Below are 22,510 nucleotides of genomic sequence, written 5' to 3'. Positions count from 1 at the left end.
CCAAAAGATATATAAAAATGAAAAAACAGTCAAAGTTATAACAAAACACACACACATCCAAAAATAACAAAAAACCCGAACAAAAAAACCTCTGAAAGTACAAAGCTGCTCACTTTCTGGGCAGTTTTTACTTTGAAAGAATAGAACTGCATTTTTTGTATATTAATTTCATTTCTCTGTTCTTTTTAAACATACTTTAGGAAGCTTGCAGTGCAGTACAAACAAATGCACTACTTGCTCTAGTGAAGCCCTTATTTTCGTGGCTTTCGGCGATCGTGGCTCAAGAGTTGGGAGTTCACCTTGTAATCGGAAGGTTGCCGGTTCGAGCCCCGGCTCGGACAGTCTCGGTCGTTGTGTCCTTGGGCAAGACACTTCACCTACCGCCTACCGGTGTTGGCCAGAAGGGCCGATGGCGCGATATGGCAGCCTCGCTTCTGTCAGTCTGCCCCAGAGCAGCTGTGGCTACAACTGTAGCTTGCCTCCACCAGTGTGTGACTGGGTGTGTAAAGCGCTTTGGGGTCCCTAGGGGGGACTAGTTAAAGCGCTATACAAATAAAGGCCATTTACCATTTATTTTAATAACTGGCAAGCATTTTCTGAAAGTGTGACCTTGAAAAAGAGATCAGAGGTCCAAAGTAAAGTTAACTAAATTATTTAGACTCACCATATATCATCTCCTACATCCCTAGATGTTGTCAGTACCAACAACAGCAGTAGGAAACATACTTTCATAGGTCTGTGTAGCATTATTCTCACTTTGACCTTCAGACCAATCTGTTGACTTTGAGGTCAAATGTGATTTGATATTTTAATCAATATACGGCACTTTGACAATACAGAGCACACTTACGATTTTCCATTCGGTGGTAGCACGTCGTACCAGGTACCATTTTTAATATCTGCTTGGGCGAAGTTCCAAGCGATCTGAGATTATGCGGAAATGTGACATCAGCAGACTGCATGCATCTGATTGGCCAGTCAGTGGTGTCACTTGATGAGACACCTTCGCAAAAATGAAAATCGCCATTTTTGAAACCCGGCAATGAGGGGAAAGGCTCCGCACAAACCAACAGCATGCTCCCCGAGTCTGACAAAAAAACCATAAACCAAGCAGCGGGTGTACCGTCCCCTCAAAGTCCTCTCCTGTTGTGTTGTGTTTCAGAGACACACAAATGACAAACAAAGGAAAAGTATGGTAATTTGAGAGTTTAAACTAGTCTCACTATTGCCATGACCAGATGAGCTGTGTCATGACACTGATAAAGACACCTTGCAAATATCTATGAGATCACTGATGACCTAGAATGAGAAGGTGCTGTTTGTTCAGGTTTCAGTACAGAGCCACCACTCATCTGATGTCCTCTCCCTGGTCTCTATAAATTCTTTCAGGTATTCATTTTCTGTTTAACTCACTGCTGGCTGTTCAAAGTGCAGCATAAGTGAACAATGAAAGTGTTCATCAACAAATATCAGTTTCTGTTTTGAGTGAGGCAAATGTGTTAATTCGCATCTCACTGGGTTTAGGGAGTTGCTTAGCGACAGAGCACTGATTGCATTTGACCACTTTTTTCAATCGTTTTGTTCACATGTGACTCTCAAGAGTAAAAAAACATGTGCAATATATGATGGTAAAGATTGTATATGGGTTTTATTGATAGTCTTTCTGGCTTTCAGTTCATGAAAAAGCCAAAAAGCTCACAGCCAGATACTGTTTGCAAAAAGCTCTGCCGGTGGCAAACACATTTAATCAGCGCATGTCACATCGTATTAAAATGAATGCTGGGAAAGTGCGCTATGCTTAACAAAGAACAAACATTAAACAGATGGTACAGAATAAAAATGGAATATGAAATAAGCTAAACTTTACAAACACTAAGAAAGGATGAAAATAGACACATTTTAAACCAATTAAAATTTCCACAGAAGAATTAAAAATGCTTTTCAGCCATTCCAACATGGTCACTGGACCACCGGGATTCCAATTTAAAGCTCAATAAAGTCACATTTAACACACTCAAAAAAGAAAAATGCAGTATTTACAGTCACACACTGAAAGAAAACATATCTAAGAAGCAGACTGAGGTCATAACAACAGTCAGTCTCAGGATAACTCTCCCCAAGATACTACAAGTCTGTATGAAAAAGCACGCTAAGAAAGGTCAGCCATAACTCTGCTATCAAAAACTAGCTTTCAGATACAGTAATGGCAGGCAGCACACAGCTTGCTTCCCCATTCGCTGTAAATGAAAGGGATTTAAGAGCAGTATTGACACAGGTCATTGATATAGACCGGGCAGGGCGTTATCAATCTGCCTAGGCTTCTTCCCAGTGTGTTCAAAAGACACTGGGCATGGTGTTATACGTCTCCCAGAAATATATAACTTCAGATTAACATGGAGCAGCATAGAAATGAGACATTTATGCAAACAGTGGTCTGTATACAATAGTAATAATAGGTTCTCTGTGCTTCCTTTCTTTCATGTACACAAAAGGGAGATAGGCAAAGAACCCACACCCCAACCCCCCAGCCCTACACACACACACATCCACACATATATACAATATATTTATATGTCTTTCTTTACAATTAACTTATAGCTTTCCCTCTCACCCTCTTTCTCACAAGTGAAAATTAAAAGAAAACAACCCATTGTACATAAATAAAATGTGTGGTTTACTCTTACTGGATTAAGGCTACCAGATAAATATTTGACCTTGACCTACAGCAGCTAGGCTCAGTTTAGACTTTGCAAAGTTACAGTCAGCCTTCATCATAAAAACATAGAGACTATTAAATGGAGGATTTGGACACATATCCACTAGCCATTGTGGTGTGTTTGTGTTTCTGTATTTGTGGGATTACACGTTTGCCTAAAACAACAAATCCACGCTCATATCCCGACTCTTTTTGTGTCCAGACCTGAGTGGCCACTTATGTAAATGTGGGTGAACAAAACAATAGAAAAGCACCCGAGCAGTACATCCCCGCAGTGTAGCCTAACTCGCAGTTTACTACAAACAGTGTCAACATTATGAGTCAACACGAGCTTCTTGTTATGCTAATGGAAGATACATGTCACAGTGGATATGCAGCATGCATGATTGGACAAACACAAGTCCAACAGATGTGTGTTACCCTTGTTTGTTGAGACGCTTGTTACGGTGATGAGCTGGTGACTCTAGAGATTTCCCAAGGTTAGAGGAATCAGACACCAAAACAAATGCGGCAGCAGAATTATCTTGGCAACAGGAGCGCGCAACGATGGACGAAACATGTTTTAAACATACGAGTTGAGGGATTTGTACAGTCTGAGAATCCAAATAAAATTCTGCTTATTATAATATAGCTAAAAGGCCATTTCCCAGGTATTATTCACCCATACATATTAATTACTTTGGCTCATTAGAGTTTACATCTCTGTACCGTGACTTATCACTTCGTGATATCATGCAAAACACTGGTGTAGCTCTTCCTAGCCCTACCTTGAGCAGAGACGTTATTATCCAGAATAACAGAATAACAACCGTGTGGATGTGCAGGGCTTTATAAATGAAGCTGGATGGCAAAAGTCAAAAGTCGTCCTGATAAGTAGGGCTTTTAAATTAAGTGTACACGTGCAACCCTTGTGCTTACTTAATCATTTAATTATTATATAATTAATTAACAATTATATTTAATCATGCAGTATCACATTCAAGGACGCTCTTGGAAGGAAAGATCTGAAACGGGATTTCCAGAGTGTATCACGCAACATTTCAATTTCAATTTTATTTATACAGGTAGAACCTACAATAACACAACAGAGAAAACCCCAACAATCATATGACTCCCTGTAAGCAAGGGCTTTGGCGACAGTGGGAAGGAAAAACTCCCTTTTAACAGGAAGAAACCTCCAGCAGCAGAACCAGGCTCGGGGGGGGGCGTCCATCTACCACAACGGGTTGGGGTGAGGACTTATACATACGTGTGCACTTACACTCAACATCACTTGAATGGAAATACACATGTATATTACACATAGTGGTAGTGTTGTGTGTTATTTTTAATTTGACATATTTATAAGGTGTACATTTATTCAGTCTATAATCTTATATAGGGCTGTTCGATATAACGATATATATCGGATGATGATATAAAAACATCTATCGTTTCGTTTTACGCTATCGTTTGTTTGGTGGTGTCGCACAATAAACTGTTTACGGCAATATTTTTTCATCGTTTTGATGGTCACTGTAGTGGCTATATTAATTTCTTAAAGTTCTCTCTTTCTCCTATATTTAATATAACCACACTACGGACGGACAAGCGCCTGTTTTTATGCGTTGTCTTTAGCAACAACAACGGTAAAACCATCGCGTGTCCGCTTGTTTATTTTCCACATACACCTTTCACAATAAAGCTCAAGATCCTGTTGAGACTTTTCAAAATAAACTGAATCACGTGAACGAGTATGCAGAGAGTTTACAGATGAGAAGCAAAAAAGAGACGCCAGGTGCTAAAAAATAAACCTTAGACTCAAACGTTAGAACAGGCTTTTCCCCGCAGCACGTCGCGTAATAAATGCTCACAAAGAAAACGGCGGCCGTTACAACTTATGTCTAAAAATGTATCGTTTCATGCATCGGTTAAAACACCCGACTCCACGTACAAAATTTTTGTGATTTATATCGTTATCGGGAGGATAGATGTCTTATATCGGGATATGAGATTTTGGTCATATCGCACAGCCCTAATCTTATATTATTTAGGAAGCAGCATACAGCATTATTTCAATGGGTGAAACATTTGATTTTTTTAAAGACATTATATGCATTCAAATTGCCAAAGTTATTATAATGGAAGGCAGACAAGAATGTCCTCCGAGGCATGCGTGAAACATCGGAGATGGAGCAAAGGGGCAGATTGCATAGCTCTGTGTTCAGTGCCCCAGCAGGGGGTTTGAATTATTGCACACTACAATTTGAGGCAAAAAAAGAAAAGAAAAGAGGATGGCATTAAAAAAAAACAAACAGAAACCTGCCAGACATGATTTTATGCACTTACTGTCTTCGCCTCTTCTTCCCACCATATTGTCTTCATTATCATCCCATTATTTCTTGGCATGAGCTGTGCCCCTAGCATGCCTCAGAACCACATTGGGCCAGACTTATTAAATCTCTTTCCTCCATCTTTGGCTCTTCACGCCGCATCTAATTTTTCCTTCTCTTTCACCTATTAGTGTTATGTTGCAAAGACATGATGTACAGGAAGAACCTGAGGAATGACTGACCTTGAGCTACCACAACGCGATTGCCTTGTTCAATATCAGTTTTAGCCTAAGAGCTCTATAGTAAGCTTAGGGTATCCCTGATGTACCGTTACACTTTATGGGCATTGTTGACCGAATAATTAAAGCAAGGTGAAAATTTTTTTTTTTCCCTGTTTTTCACAGGATTCTATGCAGTCCTGTGAAAAACTAAGTGCACTCCATGATTCAGCAGCTTGAGTAAGCACCTTTAGTAGCAATTAGCTAAGTTAATCATTTTTTGAATGACTTAATCAGTCTCACACATGGCTGTTGAGAAATTTTGGCCCTCTCTTCTTCACAAGATTGCTTCATTGAGGCTTGTGGGTATTTATTTGTGCACAGTTCTCTTAAGGTCAACCACAGCGTTTTGGTCAGGCTGAGGTCCACACTTTGACTGTTGCAACACCTTCATTCTTTGATTTTTAGCCATTCTGTTGTAGAGTTTCTGCTGTGCTTGGATCATTATCCTATTTTATGACCTAACTACGATCGTCGCTTTAGACTGTTTGACAGATAGGTCGACTCAATAACTGCAAGCTGCTCAGGTCATATAGCTGCAAACCAAATCCAAGACCAACCCTCAATGACTACCTTTGACATTTTGGTATGAGGCGTTTTTGCTGCTTGCTGGTTTTCAACAAACAGGTTGCTGTGTATTGTGGCCACACGTCTACACTTTGGTCTTGCCTGCTCGTCTTGTCATTGTTTTTGTGGTTTGTTCAGATGCAACTTTGCACACATGAGCTGTACTTCAAAACGAGCCTTACTTGTTCAGTCTTTTTTTCTCATTGCACTCTCATGAACTTTTAACATGCTGGCTGACGCCTGTAGCACTTGGGTTTTTCTAAGCGCTGCATAGCCTGACCTTGGGTTGAATTAAACGGGACATCAAGTCCTAGGAAGACTGCTTCATTCAACACACACCTGAATCGTACAGACCAGTAAACTACCACAACTTGTGCTTTTACAGAGGCGCTCACACTAGTTGATGATCGATTATTCAAGTGCTTTTGATCAGCCTCCTCTTTCCTGTGGAAGCAGTAAACCTGTACTTAGTTGAGTTCAGCAGACTGCACAGACTCCCGTGTAAACTTTATATACATATTTAACAGTTTTTCACTCAGTTGCATTATAATGCCGCTGAGCTGCACTGGCCGAGTTTATTATTCTCATATTCAGCCCATGAGCCCTAATTCCTGGGGGAGCTCACATATTATGCAGAACAATGTGCAGCGAATAAACCAGCTTTAGTGTTGAAGGAGTAAAAATGAGGAAGTCTTGTGTGCATTTATTTTAGCCCCAAATTGCCCCCACCCACCTTTAAATATCTTCTGCGTGTTAATAATATTAACTAGAACATACAGTCTGTGTTTGTGTGCGCATGAGGTGATACATTAAACGCATTCCTGGATGATTCATCACACACACACACACCAACTTGCTTCCAACAGTTCTTTTCCTCTCCATGTGCAGACTACAGATAAAACATTTCCCACCAGCCGTTCACTCAAATGCCATAGCCTTAAGTGTCCTTTAGTCTCCTCTAACTGCTTCAGTACATATGTTCTTCCAGTCACTGCTGCACTGATAAAACAAAGAAGCCATAAATAAAGACATTTTTACGGTAGGAAAAAAAAAAAATCACACACCTCATTCGATTCCATTTACATTTTTAAAAATAGATGAATATTCATCTGTTTGGAGCTGAGCATCTCATGCCGATGCTAAGAGAGTGACAGCATATATGTGGGTGTGTGCAACAAAGGAGGGCAAGATTAACGTGTGAAAAATACAAAAGCAGACACACACGAGTGTGACCATACTCACGGCTCCAGCAAGAGCCACAATTTTTCTCCAGTATAACTGGATCAGACAGTTGATCTTTAGACTTTTAGGTCAGGCTCCGATACAATCAGCCACGGGGGATACAGTGTAAAGGAGAGTTGGCTGTCTGTGGAAAAGCATGAGAATTGGGACAGCATAATACAAAGGACTCTGGGGTGGTAAAATGATATTATCATGATAGCAGGCTAAACTGGTGCTGGTGGGACAATAAAGAAAGGGCCTATCTAATGGGAATGGATGAATAAGCCATGAAGCCAGGCAGCAAAAGCACTGGTCTGTGATAATGTAGCCTCGCCATGGTAAATCTCCAATACACACGTACACACAGGCACGCACACACTAACACAAGCATACAAATTCTTATCAAAATCAAATCTCAAACTGTGCTCTAGAACTGGGTCAGAGAGTGCCTCTCCTACTGAGTGCATAAAGTTTTAGTGATAACAAGAAGTGCAAAAGGGGAACTACAGTGTGAGAGACTGAGAGGGCAACAGAACAAGAGCAAGGGCCAAACCATTGCTGAAATAACAGTATGAAGACTCTGTCACTAATTGGGCAATTGCATGTTTATGCAATAATCATCTTTCTTCCTCTGTGTATATATAACATGCATTATTGAGAGACCTCTGCAGCACTGACATCTTTGCAGCTCCTCTAGTACAGTGGCTTCATTGTTCATTCCTGCTGAAACCAGGCTATATACAATCTGTCTGAGATGAACTTTACACTGAAGGGACAAACAAGTACAGCTAGTAGTTACTTAGCAATTGTTATCCAGTTATTTTTTCAAATTAAATGTCTACAGAGCTTGCAGAGACGTGATAGAGCGAGAATACAAGCCGACGAATGTGTCCACTGAGTCAGAACTAACAAGGCTAAACGCCCAATGGCATTTCACGGATAAACCGCCGGTAAACAGCAAACCATGTAGTAATTTTACATGGTGAGCTGTTCTGATAAATATCAGAGGTATGCAATCAATGCATCTCTGTTTGCAATCAGCAGGTAATTAAGAACTCAAACATGATGGTGATTAGTTATTGTAGTGGCTGCACATTCTGTGTGGGTAAAGGTCATAAAGGAATCTGGCAGTCAGTTCAAGAAAACAATATTTCTTTTGGTTGTAACCCAAAACCGAGCAACAACTGAGTATAAATGACACGTGACTTAACACTGGATGTTCGTGAGCCAGACGGAAACCGAGGGCGCATATTAAAATGTGCTAAAAATTTCTCTGCAGTGCCTGAATGTGCAAATAAGCTGCTAAAACTAATAACTAACACATTGCCTAACTGCACACGGTGGTAATTTGTCAATATTGTGTTTACAGCTTGTTCTGCCGCCTCTAAGTGGCAAAAACATTACTGCATCCCGCATTGCGCAGCGAACATACATTATGGAAAATGAACAAGCATGCCAAGAATTCGACAAATGCATCTTAAAACACTGGATATAATGCCGTTCGTGTTTCACAGCAAGCGGTGCGGGCTGTGAGGAGTTATGTGAGTTTTCAGAGGTATAACCTCAGGCAGGAAAACGCAAGCCGTGCTGCTTTGATGCAATATAGACAAATACACGCGTGTGGCCAGGCAGCCATGTGCACACGACGGCATACAGATATCTCATGACCCTTGTTTTCAGCTTCCAAACTCTAGCCTTGATTACCTCTATTTCCATCTTCTTCTAAGAATACCAAAGAGATGGAAACCTTGAGAGAAGATATTTAACATGAGGTTGTTTTAAAAAGAAATCTTTTCAGATAGATGTTGCAGGTGGGTTACAAAAATTACCACCAGGCAAACTAGAGCGGAATTTATGTGCCGAGCAACCTATGTCATCAATAATTCCCTTTAAACAGAAACTTTGATTAATAAAAGGTGCAAACTTCAAACTCTAACTACCTTTTCTGGTGTTGTTTGCCCAACTGTGTTTTCTTTAAAGACATGTGCGAGCGTGCGTCTGTCTGTACGCCGCTGAGTGTCTGATGGGCCTCTGTATGTGTTTCCTTTTTGGTCATTTTGAGAGGCTGCAGGAAGGGAAGATTTTTCTCATCATCACTTCAGCGGCTTCTGGTGTCAACAAAAAGAGAAAGATCTTCACACGGGCCGAGTCCTCGTATCCAACAAGCGCGCTCATTCGACACGAAGCTGACAGGAAGTTTCATAAATAAAGAAAAACAAAAAAGAAGGAAAAAGTGACCTAAATCAAACCGGTTGCACCTTACGGAAAAACAAAAACAATCCGTGACAAACATCCTAACCAGCCGCACATGAAAGCGAGTGTGAGACCTGAGAGAGGAGCCGGAATGCAAAGAATCTGTGGGAATGAGGAGCGAGCTCTGAGGTGGACAGCCTTGTAACAGAGTGAACTTGGGCAAAAAAAAAAAACAATTTCAGCTCCACATACATTATGCTCAGCACCAATAAAAAAACCCAGAGCTTATGAAGCGAAGTTGGTCAAAGTCATGTTGGTTTTGAGACTCACTGAAGGGAATCAATCCTTGCCTCGTCGAGATAAAGCGCTCCCTTTTTCCCTCCTCCGAGCGAAGCAGCTCAAATTAACTGACTTTCTGCAACAACCGACTGAGTGGGCATTAGGACGCCGTTTAAATGAAGCATCTGTTTCCTGTAATGGGCAGAATGAATTGCGTTCCTGCCTCACATCAGTGTTGCAGACTTCGTGCCCCGCTCTGTGAATCACAGACTCTTCACCAGGTCAAACAGCCCAGGATGAATCATGCATACTCACGAAAAGCTCCTCATCTCTGAAATGTTTTCTCGCTGCATGAACCAACATGCAAACAGCATATCAAATAAAAGGCACTCTCCTTGGTGTGTCTGGATGGCTTACACATGCATCGCAGGGTGTCAGTGTAACACCTCTGGGCTCCAACGCCACACCAGCAAGAGCTCTTTGGGACATAATGACTCCATGTGTGCGTTTCTGTAGGAAACATTTTTAATGTGGTAACAGACATTGTTTAGTGCGCCACAAGTTTCTCTCAATGGTACTTTAAGCTACTTAAAAATAGAATGAATACTTGGATTGTTTTTGTCAAGCAGCACACTGTATTACAGTACAGTGTGCTGCGTGCTTTTTCTTGCAGAGTTATTTGGCTTGACAGCATGCTGGTTAGTGTATTTACGTCTTTCAGCGAAAGGTTTTCTGAAGTTTCACCTAAGAAGAAATTACCAAAACCCTGAAAAAGTCAAATTAACCCCTAACACAAAAGAAAAGAAGGAAACGCAAAGATGAAAGTTTAAAAAAAATCAATATGATTTGTGTGCAGAACTCAGTTTTCTGACCCCTTTTCAGAGTCTCGGGCAACGCCGCCTCAGAGAATATAGCTGAACATGCTGAATTCAGCTTGCGCAGGTGGATAAAGGTGTAGCAGCAGTGATAAAGATAGCACAGTAACAGCAGGCCTTGAATAGGCAGGCGATTGTTGATTTTGGATTTTTTTTAAAATGCATTGTGGTGGTGTTGAACATCTCACGGGGGGGGTGGCTTCATGTTATCCTCAGAAATAAAACCCACTATGCCAAACAGAAAAAAAAGAAGAAACCCAACAATGTGGTACGACTACAGAGCAGTGAAATGACAATACTCTGCTGTTCAGAACAACCTGTGCAAAAATGTGTGCATGCACAAACACAAATGCCCACAGACAGAGAAAGGGGGCCCGTAATCTCTCTTCTCTGCAGCTCATATAGTCAATCGTGCAAGATACAATTATACCCTGTGACCTGGGATCACCTACAGGAAATGAAAAGCATAACAAAAGAAATTCGAAAAAAGAAGAAGGAAATAAAAAAGAGAAGATTGCCGAAGGGGTGTACTTTCAAACACAACTGTGAGCGTGACGGAAAAGGGAAAATCAGCCTGACAATACAAACAGGAGACGGATTCATCTTAACAGTTAACAGGTGGAGGCAGAACGTCCTGACTATTAAATCAAACGCACTGGTCGCATAAGAGGAAGAAAAGCCATAAGGCACTGTGCGTGTTTAGCGGACCTTCAGAACAAAAGCGGAATGTGACGGTTTTGTGATCGTGATCCATGGACTCAAGGACGTAGAACAAAGCAAGAACAAATACACGTGTGTGAGCATTTTAGAAAGATACAAATATATCTGCGCACTGACCTACTGGGTTTCACTACTTGGGAACTTGTCTCCGGTTTCCATGGTAACGCTCATGACCTTCACCCTTCTCCATGTATCTTTTGCAATATGGCTTGCACACTCAAGACCACCATCTGTGATTACTTTACCTATCAAAGGACCGTCTTTGTGGGCACCGAAATAACGATTACGTCTGTCCGCACACCCACTAGTACTGGTTCAGTCAGAAACAGCCTCATCGTGGTTGTTATAATCGAGACTGCGTGTTCAGAGCAGAATCTTTGTTTCAAGCTGGATTTCTGTGGACGTGCTTTGGACTTGAGGCTCCAAAGGTACAGTGGGTCGGTCACAGATTACTGTGGAAATTAGATGCTTAATCCTAGTCCATGTTTCAAAAGGAGCCACATAAAAGCAGGCATTTAAAATTTAGCTGCTACAAGGCAGTATACCAAATGATGAAATTTATGTTAACAATGTAAAGACTGAACTACAAAATAATTGCCAGCTGTCATATTTGCTACATCTGACATTTAATTAGTATGCAATTTCCTTTTGTTTGCATTACTTTTTAATGATAATGTATTAGTCTCAATAACTGACAAAAACTCATGTATCAAAAAGGATTCACTTCGCCATGATAGGGTTAAAATGTGCAGTGTCGCTGAGTAACACTTTACTGAGTAACACCTTATAAGTCACCTTCCTTTGCAGAAGTGGTAGCTGGACAGATAAAGCAATGTCAGCAGGAGATTATTATCACCGATCGTCACTGAGTAGTTATTAGCGAGAAAAAAATTTCACTGCCCTGATGGTTTAGAAAAGCCTTACGAGCATTAGCGATGGGTCTGTTTTTGTGTCTTCACGTGCAACTTTTTCTTTAAAGGTCAGCTAAACCTTTGGACATGTTAGCGCTTCAAACTCAGGGCCATGTTGGTAAAGATGAGCAGGTTGGGTTGCGTGTTATTGCAGCAGATGGAACAGAAGAAGCAAAAAATAATTACAAATCCTCCTGTTTTTAATTTGTAAACGTAAAAAAAAATGAATCAAGTGCACAACTGCAATATGTAGGTGTGCAACTGGTGTCCACCTGATCTGAGTGGCATCAGAGATTCCACATTACTCGAGCTCAGTTTCCTGTGAAACCGACACAAAGACTGCATTCAGTTTGCACATCGAGCTAACGCTATCCTCGCTCTGTGCTGAAACAATCAGCAGATGTTCATTTCAAATGCTCCTTTGTAATCTTCTCCCAAACAGAATATTTAGGTTCCCCTTGGGTGAAATCATCAAACCTAACAATAAAACGCAATTTTATGGCTTTCAAACTGTGCCAGCTATTTATTTACATATCTCCGCGCTAGCTCTTAATAGTCATGTCAAGCACTTTGTAAGAAGGGAACAGCATTAATAATGCTCAGGACCAAAGCTTATCTGTTGCTTGCAATGAGACAATGTGCCCCCCTAAAAGGCAAACAAGCGATCTTCTTTGTGGCGAAATTACTGATTATATCCTCACAACCCTTTAAGTAAGTGTGTGCCCTGCAACGTCCACTGACTTTCAGAATCTAATGTTCAAACATAGAAGTGTTATTGGTGTGGGGGAAAGCTGCTATATATTTATTCTTACGGGCCTCTCACTGGAATTTCTTGTCATTTTTTCATTTAAAAGCCTCTTAGGAAAAAAAAATCTGTTATTTCCACTTCAATTTTCCACAAAAAAACAAAGATGTTTAGAGCACTACTTTATTCTCACTTGCTAACAAATCGTCCCTGAAAAAAAAGCCCTGGCAACTTTCAGAGCTCTCCTAAAAATTGCTCTTGTGGATGGATTTCCTTTGCCAGCTAAGTTTCAATCCCGTGTTGGAGAAGATGCATAGACACTCAAGTCTGAGTTTAGGTTTGAGGGATACGGTCCAGCAGCGAGCGGGACGGAAACATGCCCTTACCTGAGGCTCAAGGTCAGTCGTTCATCTTTTGCCCTCAGAAGATCTCCAACTGAAAATGTGGCACTACCCAGGAAGCTGCTCTGTAAATACAGGACAAAGAAGAAAGAAGCCCGTAAATGAAGTATCAGGTAAAGAGTTAAACAATTTTAAAAAACAACCGAACTCCTCTTTTGGTCGCACCATAGAGGTGATAGCAACAAGCACAAGCTATTTGCCAAGTACAATTCTGAAACTTCTGAAAACAAGTTCCTTTTTTGTCTCCCTTTAATCCGCTTTCTTTCCTTTCTCTGCTCCGACAACATGTGTTTGCTGCAGGCACAGTATGAACACGGGGTGTCAGCACACGAGAACTGGGTCATGGAGAGAGAGGTAGGGGACGAGCCCATCGGTAACGAAGAGAGACGATCCACATTTCTAGGCTACGCGCACGTTCCCTCCTTCCTTAACAGGAATGGCCAGATACGTGCACGTCTACTCACACCTACAGTCCTGCACCTGCATGTGACACCTTCAACATGAAAACTTGTATAGGAAGGGGGGAGGGCTGCGACTGTGCCAAGGACACAGGCTGCTGCTCCTGCTGCTGCAGAAACCTCTAACATGTAGGTAATTAACAACAGGTACAAAGGTGATTCCCAGCATTTCATCATAATGAGGGAGACACTTTAATTAAAGTATCCGCACACAATCAAGATGCTTTCAGCCCTTTTTTTCTCCCAGAATTTTGCTGTTTATAAATCCTACATTTATATGCTACTGATGGCTCTTCCAAAACTAAAAATAGCAGCATGTAACGCGACGGGTTGTGTCTCGCTCCTGTCTGTTCTTACATATTGTTGTCAAAGGCTTTGCCCTGCCTGTGAAGATGAAGAAAGTGAAGTCAGTTTTTTTTAAATGAATGCAAAAAAAAGTTTAAAGTATACAACATCGTCTGCAGAATTAACTGGAAGCAAACCTGAAATATAATAATAACTGCTATACCAGAAACTATCTCTAGTCGATAGACGGCGGAGAGTAAAAGTGTCAAAAACGGCAGTTCCTCCAATGGCCACTTGAAGCTTCCTGTCACTTCTTAAAGTGCTTAAATTTAAAATGAACATCCTCACAGCATGATAACTTCCCCTTTCATACCAACTTTCATGTGGGGGTGAATTTTATTTTTAAAAGTTACCAATTTGTTTACCAAATCATAACAACAGCTTCCTCAAGGCACATTATATTGTAAAGTAAAGACCCAAAAATAATATACAAAAAGAACCCTCTCATATGACCCCCTATGAGCAAGTGGTTTGGCAACAGTGGAAAAGAAAATCTCCCTTTTAACAGGAAGAAATCTGGCAGAACCAGGCTCAGGGAGGAGTGGCCATCAGATTGGTGGGGGAAGAGTACAGTCTAATAAATAGCAATAAATTAGTTTATCCCTGAGTTTGGTGAGTGAAATTTCACTATTTTAGCTGTATAGTACGTTACTTAGCAACAATTAGACTGTATTTCTGTGCAATGTGTCCATACTGTCTATGAATACTACTTGCTAACAAAGCCTACTATTGACAAACACTACTATCTATTAGCGCCATAAGCCATTGAGTGACATCATGGTGGATACATCCATCTTTTATATAGTTTATGATCTATCCGTCCATCAGTCCTGTTTTCAGATGCCCTCGGGTGAGAGGCTGTATATATCTTTGTTAGATCTACAGTCTACAGGGCTATCACAGTCACACTCCATTTTACACCTATAACCAATTTAGAATCACCAATTAGGCCAAACATGCACGTCTTTGGACTGTGGAAGGAAGCTGGAGTGCCAACAGACAACTCATCCAGGCATAAGGAGAACATCCAAACTCCACTTAGAAAGGCCCCAGCTGGATGCTACTGTTTGTGATTGAAAGCAGAGGTGGAGAGTAAAACACCACACAGTTTTACACTCCACCTACAAAGAAAAGGTCACAAACAATGCTCTGTCAGCCTGTGGAAATGGGACATTTAAGTCATGACTGGAGTCGCAGCTGATATATGAGAAGCAAAGCTTAATGTTTGAGTTAACACAATTTATAGCACTTCTTTGGTCTTTTAGCTACACTTTCACTTCTAATCATTTTTCCTAACATTGCACTGCTTTTTCTCTCCCTCCCTTTTGGGTCTCTGCAGTTTCCTATATCAGATTAAAAAAAAAAAAAAAAAAGGGCATCCTGTGTAGTGACCTTTTCTCTCAATCATTTCCTCCCCGGCATTTTCCTGCTACCCCATACAAATCCCCATATTCTTAAGGCAACACACTGCCCCAGACACATTCTTCTGCCCTATCCAGTCGCAAGATGGAAAACAAATGAATGCAAACACAGCAGAGAAAGGGGAACATACCAAAACACAAGGTCAGTGCAATGCTTAAAAACAACCCCAATCTACTGGACACACAAACGCGAGCATCGCATTCAGTTACAAGTTTATGCAGCATAGTGGTGTGTTCTTATGAATTAAACAGAGCTAGGATCCCCAGCAGGCGCAGCTTAACATGCACAATGTCATATTCTTCAGCACTGACGGATTTTAGCCAATCCCAGTTTGCCCTGATAACCCAGAGCACAAGGCACAGAAGGCCATTACACACCGTGGAGGAATATTATATTCCCCCATAGCCATTACTCGCAAGTCGGTACAAAATGTCTGGCAAATCCATTCCTTAGAATCTTTTTATGGCCTCTCACGATGAAGGCTTTAAAAGTAATGAAGCTCTGGAGACTGGTGTTCTTACTCAAAATCAAAGTAGCTATACCACCGAAAATGAGAGAAAGATGAGGGCAAGAGGAGGAGTAGAGTGAGAAAAGAAGACAAATGATGCTCTTCCAGGATCATGGAGGATTGATTATGACGGTCTACCTCTGTTCCCATCCTGCATGCTCTGGCTCTGTCTTCTTTCTATCAGTCTTTTCACCTGCTCTTACTCATTCCCTTGGCTAGCTCTAATAGTGGCGCCAGTTGGGGAGGTAAAAGAAAAACTTTTGACGTATGGTCTCTGTCGCCAGTCTTTGAAAAAAAAAAAAGAAAGGAAAGAGTCAGGTTTAAGTAACAAAATAGAGCTCTCAAAAGCACACAAGATCAATCATGTACGAAAAATGAAAGGAGCCCGCAGAGGTGACGGACTGCGGGTCTGCACAGCATCCCGAGCACTTGTCTGCGGACCCTTGAAGGCCACAGTGTCTGCTCATCACTTGACAGAGGTAAACGGCCCAACTCAAGCTGTAGATCTATTGATTTTTCTCCATGCCCTGGGTGACAGGGTGACAGAGTGACACACACACACACACATACACAGGCACCCAGTAAGACTCTCTCAATCATTCCTTCTCTCCCTGTCTGTCTCTCCCTCACGCACACACTCACCAGCTGCAGAGAATACCTGGAGGAGAGGGCATTCATTCACATGCCACACCAACAAGTGACATTTTAGATAAATGGCAGCAGTGACAGTTTGGCACAATACTACGCATCAGGAGTATTATTAACATTTGTGATTATGAACAGATCTGCACCACGGAGGTCAGTAATGTTTACATGGACGCGCTGCTCCCTCACTACAAAGTGGGCTCTGCAAATCGGCCTAATTAAGTCATTAGAGGTGTCACGACACGCACTTTATCGTGGCATGCAAATATGTGCACTCTGACGCGAATTACAGCTACAGCAAGTTAAAATTGACAAGGAGTGTGAGGGTACACAGCAAATACATGCAGCACATAAACACACGCACGCACACGATGAAGTCCACTTACAGTTGTGTTTGACAGAATCCTAGCAGCAGCACACCAAGTAAGACAGTGAAAGGAGAGCTATAGAAGTGAGGAGAGTCTGACAGAAAAACAGAGGCTGAAATAAAGAAGAGCGAAAACGGGGGAGGAGAAAAAAAAGTGATGTTATGTCTTCCTTCTTCCTCTTAATGAGCTCCAGGATGGTCCTCTTACATATCTCCCTCCAGTCCCTTCGTTAGAGTAACTCCATGGATGCGTTGTATTCACTCTTTAAAGAGCAGCAGGCACACTGGCTGACACAAACATGTAAACCGTGACACACACACGCACACACATATTGACATGCACACTGCAGCCGCCGCTGTGTCTCAGAACTGGCTAGAGTGAGCTACTGCCGCTACTGCTGTTGCTGCTGTGCCCTGCTTGGTAAGCGAGACCAGCGAGAGAGAGAGAGAGAGAGAAAGAGAGGTGGAGGAGGGAGTGACAGGAGGGGAGGGAGGCAGAGAGTCGACACATACAAACAGAGAGGGGGAAGAAGGAGGAGGAGGGTGGAACAGAGAAGAGGAAGAGGCAGAAAGGAAGGAAGACTGACAATTAATGGGTAGAAAACCAAGATAGCAGCACAGAAAAGGGGAGAGAGATATAGAGTAATATAGGGGGAAATATCTAGTGAGAGAGAGGGAGGAAGAGGGAGTGCACAGACACAGACTTGTGTGTCACACTTCGGTTGCAGCCTGTGACTCAGATGGCCAACAGGAAAAGAGACACTTGTTATGGCTGCTTGAATTAACACGAATTCCGACCACACGGTGGAAGGTACGCGTGTAGGTGTGTGTTTACATGCATATAAACACTTCAAAACGAACCCTGCCGTGCTCGAGGATCACACGAGAGGATCGTCGAGACTCTCTCTAAATTTTTTACTCAAATATTTACCGACACGTGCAGCTGCCGCTGAGAGAGAAAGGGGGGGAATGCATTGATAGAAACATCAATGCATTTAGAAGCTCAGAGACAATGGTGAACAACAACACGCGACACCGAGCTCAGGCTCTAACCAGCATCTGAGCTTGAACCGGAGATTAAGCGGGGTTTGAATTTCCCACGCTGACACAGGGATGAGTAATTCTGGAACAAAAGGTGATCCTCCACACTGGCCCTTATCACCCACGGCAGGTAGACAAGCCAACACAATAAGACACGCACGCATACTGAAACACTTCATGCACACACTCACCCACCCACCAAAACACCTGTTATTTTTTAGTACACATCGCTTGGTGTAAATGCAGCGAACACCCGAGGCCATGGCGATTAGGAATTAACCTTTTAACTGGCCGGGTGTGAAATAAGGAAATGCTGGGCAGAAACACTGGATTTTAAAAAGTCTCTCTGCCTTTAAAGCCATGAGGATTGATGACCCGTGATGGCAAGTGGAAACCAGAGACTGATGCATGGACTCATACCTGCCAAAAGATTATCCGAGATCCTTCCCAGACTGCTAACAAACTGCTTACTCTGACTCTGCAAAAGAATTTATGCACACAAGAGCTGCTGCCAAATCCATTTGCGCATTTCTAGCTGGTTGCTATTTTTTTTTGTCAGTGATTACTGATGTCTTTTGTGGCCTTTCTTCAGTGTATTCCCATTTTAAATTTCAGCACAGAATAGGAATTAGTTTGAATCTCAGAGAACCAGAGGCGGTTTTGGGGGGTAACTGCATGCATGGAGAATCCTATATCCAAAGCTTGTTCAAAATATGTCTCAAGCAAACGGCAACGGAGCGTGTTTAATGCCGTACTTTGAAGCTTGAAATGTTTGACATATTGCGGATCATAACTGTGAGTTCCTGGAAAGCACGCTGAGAGTAGCGGGGATTTGACTCGCAAGCTACCTACAGTACTGCAGTTAAAATATTTGAAGCTCTTGGCAGTGAAATGAAAAATGAAAAGCCTAAAAAAAGTGCTCCTTTATTTACGCTAATTTTAATCACTTTTACCCCCCAACCAGCACATTAAACACACGTTCAGTGACCTTGCATAATTCTGGAGGCAGTCAATGTGTTAGCCTGGGCAAAGACGATAGAGCAAATGCCACTGGCAGCTGAAGTCTTCGAACAGACGGCAACGAGGGATCTCAAGCAACCAGTCACCCCAAAGCCGGATGAGCACAGACAAAAGCACTGGGTTGTGTTTTCCCCGGGTGTGAGCCCGTGTTCTCATTCTTAGCTGTCTACAGTCGACACCGTCCTTGCATTCTTCCCCGACCTATTCTTTCATAGTGTCTACCTTGACCTCATTCCTCTTCTTTTGATCTGTTTTGATCTGCCCCCTCACACACACTTTTTTTTACCCCTCCCATCTCTTTCTTTATTGCAATACTTCTGCACAGAAAGACAACTATCCTGCACCTACGCCGCCCATGTACTGGTTTGAATTAAAGCTTGTGGCACTGATTAAGGTGACATATTTAGAAGTTCATTTTTATTTTGAGAAGAATCCCTCCATCCCCTAAAATAGCTTATGAATGACTCTACAATTTTACCTTCTTTATTACCCACAGATTTATTGATATGAAAATTAATCACCGCCTCTAGCAGCCTGCCTACCATTCACCTTGAGCCCACTCTGCACAAACACTATAAAAAACAAAAAAACTGGATACTTACAGTACAATGACCAAGGAGGAGACAGGATTGCAGATGGTTGCCTAGAAGTCAATAAATCTCCTTTTATATGAGGCCTGTGCTATCTCGCAGCTAATCATGTGTTGATAACGTCAGAGGAAACCTATCTCCAGTTTAGAGCTCTGACAAGTTTTCTGCCTCATGGTGCAAAATCAGCTCTGAGGTAACCTGTGTGTCTGGCACAGGGTGCTGCGATTCCTTTAGGTTCTGAAGGTTGAGGGTTGGGTCCTTCACAGCTTGTCCTGGCACATCCAGTGAACGCTTAATTAGATGGAAATCTGGATGGTATGTGGCATTAGGGTGTGCCATTCCCACGGAGAAGGTGTTTGGTTTTCAGCAATTGTGGATATTAAGTGTGAAAGTAATGCACACATTGATGGCAGGCACCCAGTGTTTCCCACAGGAACACTGCATTCTAATGAGATGGTCAATAGTATTTACTTTACATGTGAGTGGTTTAAAGTAATGACTGCTCTGTTTAGCATACAGAGTGGAAACATCCACTCTGTATGTTTCTGGAGAAACTCGTTCATGCTTTCATCACTTCAAGACTGGATTGAATTCTCTCTACTTGGGTCTACAATCTTCTCTTCTTCAGCGATTGCAGCTGGTCCAAAATGCTGCAGCACGTCTCTTGACCGGCACTAGAAAGTATGATTCTATCACCCCTGTTTTGGCCAACTTACATTGGCTTCCTATTAAATATCGAATTGATTTTAAAATTTTATTGTTTACTTATAAAATCCTAAACAATATGGCACCTGACTACCTAGCTGATCTCCTCTGTCTGTATAGCCCTCAGAGAGCACTAAGATCATCGGGCCAACTGCTCTTAGTGCAACCTAGGTCTCGGCTGAAGACCAGAGGAGACCGTGCCTTTGCCGTTGCCGCACCCAGGTTATGGAATACTCTTCCTCCTCATATTCGCGCATCAGATTCCATTCAGTCTTTTAAATCACGTCTAAAAACGTATTTGTTTAACCTGGCATTCAAGGCTAATTATGGTAATTTACATCTGGCTTTGCATTTAGATTATGTAATTCTTTTATATTTTATTTATTTTATTTATATCTGTAATTTATATTTCATATTGTGATTTTTTTATCTGTATCATGATTTTACTGGAAAGCACTTTGGTGTACTTCGGTCTTTAAAATGTGCTATATAAATAAATTTTGATTGATTGATTGATGTGGATGTTTTAAAATTTGATTTTCGTCAGCGGGGGTCTTATATGCAGCGATGGTAGAAAGTACGTACACAGTGTTAATTCAGTGGTCTTTTTTCATTGGGACATAGCACAAATTCATCTAGTCCCAAAAAATCTTTTAAATAACAACTAGACCCATATGGAAAAGAAATAGTAAAAACATATATGATTTACTCATGAAAGTGGCCACTTTCTCATTACTTTCATATATTTTTTTAGTAAGTATACAAAACATACAAGTTTCATTATATAATTTTTCAAGGGATCTTATATGTGTTTTCACTCTTGTATGCTTTTCATACAAGTTTCATACAAGACAGATAAAAACTTTATAAGATTTATATATATCTTTTCCATATGGGGAATGACAACACATTCATTATTTATTAAACAAAAACTGAGAGAAAATGCAGAAGCAGCATGTTAAAATAAACTAAGGACATCCCATGATTAACCAGCTAGTAGAACCACTTTTACCTTCATCAGGATTTCACAATGTTGTGGATGATTTCTGGGCCGGTCTTTTTTTTAAAAGTTCAGTTAATTGTGGTTTGTGGGGATTTTATTTATGCACAGCTCATACAATGTCCCGCCACATCATTTCCTGTCAAATGTAAGGTTCTGATCTTTGACTGGGTAATTGCAAAACCTCAATTCTTTTCTTTTTCACTCATTCTGTTGTTATGTTAGGTTTGCTGCTGCACTTGGATCATTGTCCTGTTGCATGACCCAGTTTCAGCCAGGTGTTAGCTGTCGGACAGATGGCTCCACATTTGATTCTTGAATACTTTGCTATACAGAAGAGTTCATGGTCGACTGAATGACTCCAAGGGCAAAGTCCTTTCCACCAACTATTTCCACGTTGGGAGGCATTTAGTGAGATGTCAGATAGACTGACATCCCCCTTGAAGGTTTTCCACTTGACAATGATCTTTGCCATTATAGAGCGATGGACATCAGATTGTTTGGAAATGGCCTGACTGTAAAACCTCTCCCAGGTTGATGGGAAGCAACAATTATTTCTCTAGGATCATTGCTAATGTCTTTCCTTTTTGGTACATCTGAATGCTCCAAACTAGCAAACTGCCCAAATTTGTGCTTTTAGAAGAAATGATCAATTAATCAATTGGATCTTTTTGTTTTTTTGTTATATAAACAAAATCACAGTGTAATATGTCATGCTTTGCAGTTCACTTGAAGTTGTATTTACCTTTAGTTTCAAACATCCAAAGGACCTGGTATTTTTTATTATGTCCTGATATGTATACAACCTTAAAACCTTTAAAGAAGAGATACCGTCTTTTTACTGTGTATTAATATGTATGTTTGAATAAAGATTCTTAAGTCTATTTATACGGAGTCTTTTGAGTTACTCAGCTCTATTGATGCTTTTGAAGTGTGAATTTTCACACGAGAAATGCTTTAAAATGGCAACTGTTTAATATCTTGAAGGCATGAAAAACAAGTGTAGGTTCTATTACAATCAGGTCTATCTTATTTAAGCCTTTATTTAATGCATTTTGATGTGATGGCCTCAAACGATGCGGTTGATACAGTTATTATATGATTTTTAATGGTCTGGCCGGTATAGGAATATTACAGCAGGCTCCTTTCTGTGTACTTCTTGTTTTGTTACTTACGCTAGTCCTAAGGCGT

General features: G+C 41.3%; 1 protein-coding gene across 8 annotated transcripts in view; it reads right to left on the bottom strand.

The window, feature by feature from the left end:
• The window catches only part of inpp4b (inositol polyphosphate-4-phosphatase type II B), a 179,484-nt gene that overhangs the window by 94,610 nt on the left and 62,364 nt on the right, over positions 1-22,510 (bottom strand). For 5 of the 8 annotated variants that reach the window (XM_040023896.1, XM_040023897.1, XM_040023898.1 and 2 more), the window contains one exon: positions 13,204-13,283. In XM_040023896.1, the coding sequence (XP_039879830.1) occupies positions 13,204-13,283 (80 nt within the window). Of the gene's footprint in view, positions 1-13,203; positions 13,284-16,982; positions 18,384-18,424; positions 18,444-19,626; positions 20,674-22,510 lie in introns of those variants that run through there. The other 3 variants (XM_040023902.1, XM_040023903.1, XM_040023900.1) reach the window with 3 other exon arrangements.

The sequence above is a fragment of the Simochromis diagramma genome, unplaced genomic scaffold, assembly GCF_900408965.1.
Source record: "Simochromis diagramma unplaced genomic scaffold, fSimDia1.1 OVJJ01000302.1, whole genome shotgun sequence".
Lineage (NCBI taxonomy): Eukaryota > Metazoa > Chordata > Actinopteri > Cichliformes > Cichlidae > Simochromis > Simochromis diagramma.
This window is presented reverse-complemented; position numbering and strand designations above follow the sequence as displayed.